The sequence below is a fragment of the Falco peregrinus genome, chromosome 6 (assembly GCF_023634155.1).
Source record: "Falco peregrinus isolate bFalPer1 chromosome 6, bFalPer1.pri, whole genome shotgun sequence".
Taxonomy (NCBI): Eukaryota; Metazoa; Chordata; class Aves; order Falconiformes; family Falconidae; genus Falco; species Falco peregrinus.
The window spans coordinates 85,133,002-85,142,955 of record NC_073726.1 but is presented as its reverse complement, the minus strand read 5'-3'; the positions used below and the strand labels follow the sequence as shown (position 1 = coordinate 85,142,955).

At 47.2% G+C, this 9,954-nt stretch overlaps 1 protein-coding gene across 1 annotated transcript; it reads left to right on the top strand.

The window, feature by feature from the left end:
- LOC129784833 (translation initiation factor IF-2-like) lies at positions 1–9,642 on the top strand. The gene is made up of 2 exons (XM_055809302.1): positions 1–1,652; positions 9,415–9,642. Exons 1-2 carry the CDS (start codon positions 832–834, stop codon positions 9,461–9,463), a joined length of 870 nt encoding a protein of 289 aa, XP_055665277.1. The 5' UTR covers positions 1–831; the 3' UTR covers positions 9,464–9,642.
- The last annotated feature ends 312 nt before the right edge of the window (positions 9,643–9,954 follow it).

Here is a 9,954-nt window from a genome sequence, read left to right as displayed (position 1 = left end):
GGAGGCAGGCCAAAGAATCAGTGTTGCAGAAACACACAGAAGTGAATGGATCATGATCCATTATCATATTCAGCATTCAGAGAAGAAAAAGATCCACCCCAAAGCCTTTGCAAGCAAAGGATAGCAGATGGAGGCATGTGGAAAAAAAGTAAACTAGTCACCACGTACCTTATTTTTACATTACATTTGATGTATTTTATCCTCCCAGTTTTTCAAGATGCCACTGGCTTTGTGCATGACTGAATTGTTAATATTTGTCTAGGGAAAGCTATAAATTTTGACAGATGGGTAGCGGGCAGTTAGGGCTTCTGGTATCCAGGAAGGTGTAGGAGGTGGCTTTGTTTTTTGGCAGTTGGGACATTGAAACTGATGGTATTCGGGAAGGAATTATCTTCCACATCCTGGCTGAAGGACTGTTCCTTCCGTTTGCAACCAGCAGTAAACAGGCATCTCAGCAATCCCCTGTAGCATGCAGGTATCCCAACATATTTTTCTCCCTGAGCAGGATTTGGTGGTTGGCTTGTGGCTTTTTTTCCCCCAAACCCTCTTCTTACCCAGGAAAATCTTTCTTTTACATATTTGTGCATACATATAATTTGCTTCAGTAGTTCATGTTACACCCCCTGAATTTCTCAAGAGTACTACATGAAAATGACATTGCCTATCCCCTTTTGAGGCCACCCCCATGTAACGATGCATCATACACGCCAAGAGGCTACAAGTGGTGGTTTAGAACTGGGCGCTTGACATACACATTTAGGATCTTGCCTACAGGGATGGCTTCATGCCCTATGCCTCCACCAGTGCCAGCTGGGCCTGGCAGGAGCTCCAATGGCTGGACAAGCGTCGAGGGCCGTGTTGGCTGTCCCAGCCTCTGACACTGTGCCCACCGCGAGCGGACACGGCCTCCGGCGGCCGTTCCCTCGGTGTGCCAGCTCCCCGTCCCTGCAGCTGGACACCCGACGGCACAAGCTCTTCCCTGCCGGTACATACGGCCAGGGACGGTCTGCTCCTCCGCCCGGCGCCCCTGACGGCAAGGCGGGTCGTGCCCCACCAGCCGCCCCCCGCAACCCCGCGGAGGCAGCAGAGCCGCCGGGCACCGCCGCCCTCACCCCGGGCAGTCCCCGCCCGGCGCCATGTCGGCCGCCGCTACCGCACCGTCTACCCACGGCGGGGCCTCGCCCCCCCGGGGCCAGCCCCCCGCACCCGGGCAGAGCCCGCCCGGTGCTGCCGCGCCAGCGCCTCCTTAAGAGCGCACGGAGCCCCCGCACGCAGCGGCCGGGCGGCTCCTCCCCGCCCCGTGTCGCATCCAGCCTGGGAACGTGTGGCGGGGAGCGCAGCGGCAACGGGGACACGCAGGGCAGCCCCGGCCCGGGGCGGCGGCAGACCCGCACAGCGGGGGGGTTGGGGGCGGCCCCCCCGGGCAGAGGCGCGCGGGCGGCGGCGGGGCTGCTGGGGCGGGGGCTCCGGAGCGCGGCCCTCCCTTCCTCCCCGGTCCCGCTAGCGCCTTCATTCCACAGCGCCCATTGGCGAGAGTCGGGGGCGGGGCTAGCCCGCAGCCCACAGCTTGGTTGGCTGCTGCATCCACCCATCAAAGGGCGACGGCGACCGAGGAGAACTCGCCCTTCCGATTGGCCGCGGCCTGAGAGAAGGTGGGCCGACGGGCAGACAGCGGTAACCCCCATTGGTTCGCCCCCCGCGTGTCAGTCAAACGAGTCACAAAGGGCCGCGCGGCCGGCTGGCGTGCGGCGCGAGCGGGGGGCCCCGGCGGCGGGGCTGTTTGTCACAGTGCGCAGGGGTCACTTCCTGTCCGCGCCCGACGGCTTCCGGGTTAGCTCGGCGGCCTGAGGCGGCCGCAGTTCGGCCGGCGGCCGGCGCATGCGTGGCGGGGGGGCGGTGCCTGGCCGTGCTCCCGCTGCCCCCGCTGCGGACGGTTGGCCGGACGGTTGGCGTGGGGCCGTGTCCCGCGTCCCGCACACGGGGCCCGTCCCGCACACGGGGCCCGCTGGCGCTGGCAGCCATGGGCGGGTCCGGGAGGGCAGCGCGCTCCTCTCCGCCCCGGCGGTCCCGCGGGCAGCTGCGACCCTGTGGCCGTGCGGGGACCCCTGGGGCTTTCCCCTCCGCAGCCTCCTCGCAGGTGGGGCCGTGCGGGGGAGCCTCTCCCCGCCCCTTCCCCCCCCCCTCCCCCCCGGGGAGCGGCAGCTGCAAAATGGCAGGAAGGGGCTCCATGTTGTCTCTCGCAGCAGCACCCGCACTGGAGCTGTGACGGCCGCGGGTGGAGCGGGGGGCTGCGCCCCCCTGCCAGGCGCTCAGGCCGGTGCCGAGCTCCTCATGCTGCGTCTCGGTTCAGATGCAGTGTGCAGCGTTCGGGTGGGTGCTGGTGATGGTACATGCGGGAGCGCAGTATCCCTCTTGTCATAGTTGTGTTCGTGAGTAAGAGAGGCCATTAAATTTAATTCAGCCGCTTGCTCAGCAGGTGTGACTGAAGTCACAGGGTGAAGTGTAGTAACCTTTTCCTGCTAAAACTCAGGCTCTTGGAGATGGAGCATGTTCTACCTGGTTACAGCCATGTCTGCTAAAGGATTATGCCAGTGTAACGCTGCCAGGTTACATTAAAAAATAAATCAGCCCAGCCCCAGAGATTTTAGTCACTGGGAGAGGTAACTGACTGTTTTGGGTGGACAGAAGCCCTTCTGCCCCTCACCACCCCTCAAAGTACAGTTTCCACATGGACTATCCTGTCCGTACCACGGGGCCGCTCCTGCTTTGCAGCTGCAACTATACAAACCCTTCCCTGAAACCCTCGGAAGTCTAAGACAGGGATGATGGCTCTGCTTTCAGTACAGAAAGTCCTTTTTCAAAAGAAGGAAAGTCCCAGCCTTCATTTCTTAGTGACTGATGGTTTGGTCTTTGTTTCCTCCAAGCCTGACTGTGCAGGCTCTGTGCCATTGCATGTGGTTGTGATAGTCATTTTTCAGGCTACAGCTGCACTTTAATGTGCTTTGAAGCAGGTAGTTCTGTGAGTTGCAGAACTAACAAAGCCTGGTTCCTTACCAGTTTCAGTCTTGTAATTGGATTCTTTGACAACTGATAAGGTACAAGTTCTAACTGAAGCTTTTCCCCTAATTGGTGCATTTGTAATGTCTCTTCATTCTGGTTCTCTTATGCCTTTTACATCTTTAGTTTGTACCATGACCTTTCCCTCTGCAAGGACAGAAATAAAGTCTTTCTTGTCTATTTGGTCTCTTTATTTTTATGAACCCTACAGGAGTTCTTGGTTTTTTAGATCTCTGCAACAGACTTTCATTCTTCTCATGGCTTTATAGCAAAGGTTTAAACCTGGGTCAACTGCTTTTCCTGCAATATTTCAGACAGGCGTAGTGGCTGTAGGTAGGTACCAGGACAGAGCAGGGCTCATTCCCAAGGATCATGAGCAGGAGATTTCTGTGTCCACCCAAGACTGAATGCCCTATTTGAAAGACAGATGTGCCAGCGTATCTTAGGTAAATGCCCTTGTTACCCAGCTTTGCATAATTGAAGGCAGTTGCTCTTTTAAGGCTTTTTTTCTTGAAGCTCTTCCTCTTTGTGTGAATGATTAAATACATGCAGAAAGAAAAACGGATTATAAACCCCAGTCTTCAGGACATTCAGTCAGTATATGTGAGATACCAGGGAGAAACAACATGACAAAATTCAGACTCTGCTATCTCTGACAGAAAGCAATGTGGGGAGGCAGGGTTTGGGGTCCAGATCGGACAGGCTGGGGGAAATGTAACTGTGATGTACTCGGTCTGCCCCAGCCCTTCCTATGGGTTCCCTGTGGCTGAGATGTGCTCTGAATGGGCCTCTGGGAGTGACATCTTCTAGGCAGATTGGTGGGGGGAAATCGCTCATAGGAGCCTTGTTCTGGGGCTTCTGGTCAAGCTGAAAAGCTTGGAGGGTGAAGTTAGAACTAACAGAATCAGCAAGTGCTTACATGAGTGTAATACTTAAATGCGGACTCTTGTGTGATTACAGTGTTTGTAAGGCTAGAGAGCAGGGGACCCCTGGGGGCAAGATTCCGGGCTGTCATGGTCTGGCAGACCAGGGTGTTGAGGTCTTTTGCAGCCTTTATAGTGGCCTAGAGTCTGCTGTGCTCTATTCTAGCCGGCTTGGATGAGAAAAAGGAGCTTTCTTGGGAAGAGAAGTGGGTGTCAGTGAATGAAGTGAATTTGTTCTGTGTACGTTTTCAGTTAATGCTGTTTTTCCTTCAGTATAAAACACCTAAAAAGTTTTCCATGAGAAAATTATTTTCGTCATAATCGCACTTTCCTGACTCAGGAGGTTTACGTAGTGTTACTGTTATATAGTGTTACCTATTAGAGATGATGAAGTACTCACAAGTGAGACATTTCAGTAGTTAGACAGACAAGACAAAGTGATAATGAATATCAGACCCTAAGGCTGAAAGCCCACAGAGGTAGTTACACGTTATGTTACTATAGGCTCAATGAATACAAAGCAAAGTGCAGCAAAATTGTGAAGCGACTCTCTGCTAAAAAGCTGTAAATTAAAAGGTACTTTCTTACTCAGCAGTTAAGATGCTCAGGTGTGTTCTGACTAATCTTCTGACTTGACAGGCTGAAATATTTTTTACAGTTTTTCTTGCTTGTTAACCCTGCAGAATTAAAATAGCTCTGAGAGGAAGCTGGATGCTGATCCTTCCTGTATCGAATTGACAAAATCGTATTCTAAGTTTCAGATAATTATAGTGAACAAACTAAAAGAACAATTAGTAGCTGTCCTTAAAGGAAAACCCTGTTTTGTGCATCAAAGTTTGGATCTTCGTATTAGGCAACAGAGCCAGAGAAGGAAAGCTGTGGTCACATCCCAGGATTGGCTCGGAAAGCTCTGTCTGCTGCTAAATGCAGATAGAGGTTCCTGTGAAACAGTAAATGTAGAGCCACCTCAAGTCACTTTTCAAAGAGCCACTACACTTCACAGACACTAAAGCACAGTAAGTCTGATTAACAGTCTGTCTACCACTTCAAAAGCAGATGGTGTGAAAATGCAGACAGGATATAAAGTTTGATCGCAATAGCTCAAACTAATGAGCGGTTCATGCTGTTGCATTCTGACTGAGAAGCAGACATCAGAGTTAATAGTAAAAGATTAAATTCCTTAGAAATGCTACAGATACCTATGATATCAGCAATAATGATAGTCTTGATGACAAGCATTCCTGTGGATCAAAAGGAAAATAGGATAGCCGTGTGACATAACTTATAATTTCTGAGAAACTGGGAGTCATGCAAGAGATTCTTCAAAAATTACAGTAGGGAGAAGCTTGAATTTGCCGCATGTGATAATTAGGAGGAAACCTGGAACAGAGAGTTGCAGAGGAAACAATGAAATGCATTAAAAGTATAGATGAGAGTCTTTCAGGGTGTGAGAACCAGGAAGCCTGTGAAAGAATTAGTGGATGTGTTGGATCAGGGGAGGTTAAAGTGAACAATTAAGAAAAACTTTGCTTTTCCATATCCACCGTCAGTTTTGAGGGTGTAGGAGGCTTTTATGTCCCTGTCCTGCATCCATTCTGGTTTGTGCAGTGAAGCAGCTTTTGGAAATTGAGATCTCATAAGGAGAAATGTTGGGCCAAACTAATAATTTTAAAACATAATATAGCATACCTCCAAGAGTTCCAGAGAACTTCAAGTGAGAAGTATTTGGGTGATTTGGCTTCTTGGATTAGGAAAATACGTGGTCTCATAGAAAGCTGCCATAGTACCAGAGCATCAGAGGAGACAATACAGGCTGTACTCACAATTTTAAAAAGGGTGCTAGGGATGAAGCAGGGAAGTGGAATAGTGAAGCTTTTATCTGTTTCTTAAAAGCTGGTCAGAATGGTAATTAAAAATATGTCAAAACATCTGGAAGACTGTGATAACCAAGATGAATTCTTTAAGCAAAGAGTATCTCATAAATCCCCTTCTCAGCTTTCTGAATGTGTCAATAAAGAAGTTAATAAAAGAGAAACATTTAATCTGATATATTTAGATTTTTAAAAGGCCTTTGAGGCTGCTCCACAAAGACAGAATCTTGATAGGGAAAAGGGATTACTAATGTAGGTCACTTTGGGGCCTTATCTTGTTTCATATTTGAATTCATGGCCTTGGAATAAATAAAAAGAGCATTCGGATGAAATGTGCTGATGGCACAAAGACAGAATGATCAGGATGTTATGAAGGAATACTGAAAGACCTCTGAGATTTGGATAAAATAAAATCTTGGATGAGATTCAGGTATGCAAAATTTAGTGCCATGAATACAGGGACTAATAACTTCCCCCTCCCAGGGACTCATCAATTGGAAATGAGGGAGAAGGAGGAAAAGGATCTTTGAGTATTAGCTGGTCACACACCATGAACTGCTAAAAGGTAAATAGGATCCAGGAAGGTACCAAGAGAATCTCCTAATTAAAAAAACCAACCAACACTCATATAGAATATTGTGAATAATTCTGATCCTTCATTCTTAATAAAGATTCATTCAGACTGAAACAGGTGTAAGAACAGCTCCTAGAATTTTCTATAGAATGATAGAAAATCCTATCACCATAACTTTGGCTTAAAAACCTTGCCTGGTAAAATGGAGACAGTGAAGTGGCCAGAAACACACCTGACTGTAAGCAACAGGGAAGGGAAGGAGCTTTTAATTGGAAGGATACTACTAGTTTAAGAACAAATAGGTGTAGAGTGGCCAAAGTTAGGCTGAACAGTAGGAAGAAAAATTCCAGAATTAAGTAGGGACTTTTCAAAATGGCCTTCCCTAAATTGTGCAAAAAATATTTAAAAATCATAAGCATTATGTGTATATATGTATATATATAAAGTAAGAGGAGAAGAATTGTCTTCAAAGAACTGTCCTATAAGCAGCAAGCAAGGGGTGGAATTGAACAATTAATTTTCATCATGGCAAAAGGTTGAAAGCAAAATGTCTTAAGGATTTATCCATTGTCTTGTGTTGTGTTTCTTCATTGTTCACCTGGAAAGAGGAGGGAAAAGTGAACAGTGAAGCACTGACTTCTGCAGAAGGCAAAGTAATTTAGAGCAGCTGTATTAGACTTCAGTCAGACCTAAACAGGGAAGGTGACTGGGCAGCACAATGGTAATTGAAATTCAAAGTGCAATGGCAAGGGACAATGCTACCACTTCTGGGGTTTAAATTAACTCTATAGTAATCATAGGCACGAGATTTCAGCGCCAGTGTGGATAATCTTGTCTGAACGCTCTGGGGAGGACCCAGAGGTTTGCCCTTAAAGAGGAGACTTCAGGAAATGGTGACAGAAACGATTAAGGCATGTAAAAACTCTGAGAGAGAGATTAGAAAAAAACTGATGTTGCTGTTTTGGAAAGGAGAGATATAAAAGTGGATAGATAGTTTATAAAATAATTGCTAGAGTAGAAGTAGACTTCAGAGCTTCTGTTCTTCCTGTATCATAACACAAGAACAAAGAGACCGTTCAATGAAACTGGGGAGTGAAAACAAGGAAACACTTTTCCTTATCATGAGATTACACTGGTGAATTCATTGCCAAAGGAAGTGGTTGAGCCAAATGCTTCACTAGCTTTCAGAAAGAACTGGACATTGATACAGCTCTCACGAGTGTCTAGTGCTGTCATCAATGACCATACGCTTGGGCCGGGGTATTTGTTAGGGTTATGAGGGGGAAAATCCTGGCTGAGGACGCCAAATTATCTGGTAGGTGACTAATGCCCAGGAGAAACCTTAGCCAAGGTGTGTGAGTCACGCTGAAATATAATTGAATTTGAAATGAAGATACAGAGCTGAAGAAGGGCACTGACTAATGTTTCCTTTCATGGACAGGCATCTGCTGTCTTTCTTTTCCACTCAGCCTGAGGTGGTAGAGTGGAAACAGGAAAAGGAAACAGCCATTTAACTTCAACTTAATTCAGTTTCTTCTCTGAACTGAACTTAAAGCTTTCTGATCAGTCCACATTTGAAAGCACAACATACTCCTTCAAGTGCTACCACTGGCCAGACACAGCCCTAATTCCTGGCAGGATTTTTTGACAACATTGCTGATTATGTTCTGAAGTTGTTGGTTTATAGGACTAGGCAGCATCAGATGCCCTTTCATCCAAGGAATGAGGAACTAGTATAACTGTGTTCCTGTGCATAACCAGAAGATTTTTTGTCTCAAACATTTGTGGAGACACAGGATGAATAGAAGGGGGGAAAAAGTATTTACAAAGGCTTGTGTAAGGTTTCCAAAGGATTTTTGAATGGCTGCTGTCCTGAAAATACTGCATTCTGCTTAAGGAGTCTGTGTCAGGGAGAGAGATTAATTGATAACTTGGTAACAAATTGGTAGTAAACATTTGCAGAGTCCCTAAACACCAGTAGGCTTGGTTCAATGTGTGAGTTTTGAAATCTGAATGTGAATCATCCTTAGCCCTTAAGAATTGGTATGAGCCAGCAGTTCTGCTCTGGGTTGCTTAAAATGGCATTGCTGCAGTTATGACATGCGCTTGGTGATGATGCAAAATATTCAGAGCTGAGTTGGCCTGCAGCCTCTGGAAGAATTACTGTCAGCAAAATGAGTAACCATATACTCAAAATGACAGTTCTGGCCTGGAAGATTTGTTTACCATTTGTTTCCTGTTGGATTTAGAACTTCTATGCTTCCCCAGCTCTAGCTTTGTAGTGATTTTTGCCATATGCAGGCCAGTAGCTCAGGGATGCAATGAAAGAGGCACTTGTTTTTCCCAGTTCTCCCCTTTAGTTCCTGATAGGCAGCACAAGATTTAAGGAAGCTTTCCTTTCCAGCTCAGAAAGAATGTGGAGATCTGCAGATGAAGCTCTGGGAACACATGAACCCTATGTGAAGTATTCAGAGTAACCTGCCCTTGTTTCAAAGCAGCATTGGCTTTGGCTCTGATACCGAGTCTTTGTGTCTGGGATCAAATCAGTGGGAGTTGTCTGGTGAAGCACGACGCTGGGGTAGAGCAATGCACTTGACCTATTAACCAGTGTTTCCAGTAACCTGGATCCTGAAAACCAACAACAAGCTCTAATTTTTCTAAAGGCAACACAATTTTTGAAAAAAAATCAATAAACTTGGCTCTGTCATCATAGTGAATCCAGCATTAGGTGTAGACACATGCTAGTGAAAGATGACTTTGGACCTAACCTGCATTATTCCCTTGCCCCAGATGGTTTTGGTACCCTGCAGAGAACCTAAAGTAATTGGGATGTATGAAAAGTGAACAGAGTGTCTGTAAACTGGCTCAGTGCCCATTCAGAGAGAAAGGCTGACTCCGTGGTAGTAAACTAAACAAGACTCTTCTCTGGCTCTGAGGCTAATGGGCATAGAGTGGTCATCCTGCTAAACTCTTTTACCTTCCATAACAGGCTGGCTGCATGCAGACTCCCTTCTGGACCATTCCTTGCCATGTGCTAACTCCTAAACCATGAACAGAACTGTTTGGAAGACTGCTAGTCGGCTGCTAATAAAACTTCAAACATCAAATTTCAGTGCTTGGGAACACTCCCAGCCACTGTTTCATTTACTGTTGTGGTTGTGTAACCAAATAATCTCTGTCACAGAATAGTTTGGAGTTAATGAAGATCTGCTCCTGGCCTAAGCTGTAAAATAACATTAATATTCCCAATAAAATCCTGTGTCTGTGAAGTTTGTAGAGATTCCGGTGTCTTTCAGACCTATGTGACCCATTGCCATCATACTGTGGTGCGATGAGGTTACCCCATTTGGGACCAGAGCAGTAGGCTGACGGGTCAGTGGGGTGTCTTGGACTGCCTGGATTTGTGGTGTCTGTGGAATCAAGTGTTTAACTCAAACCGGCTGAGGACCACCATCTATCCCCCCACCAGCATGGTGGCAAACAGCTCTCTAGTGCCTGTCTGCTCTGTGGCCTGACTGGACCAAACATG

What these genes read in the sequence shown, in the direction of transcription:
- LOC129784833 (XM_055809302.1), top strand. Translation starts at nt 832, where the DNA reads ATGGCTGGACAAGCGTCGAGGGCCGTGTTGGCTGTCCCAGCCTCTGAC. An exon ending in TGGCCGCGGCCTGAGAGAAG is followed by an intron (nt 1,653 to 9,414) that starts GTGGGCCGACGG and finishes CTTCCATAACAG; the next exon opens with GCTGGCTGCATGCAGACTCC.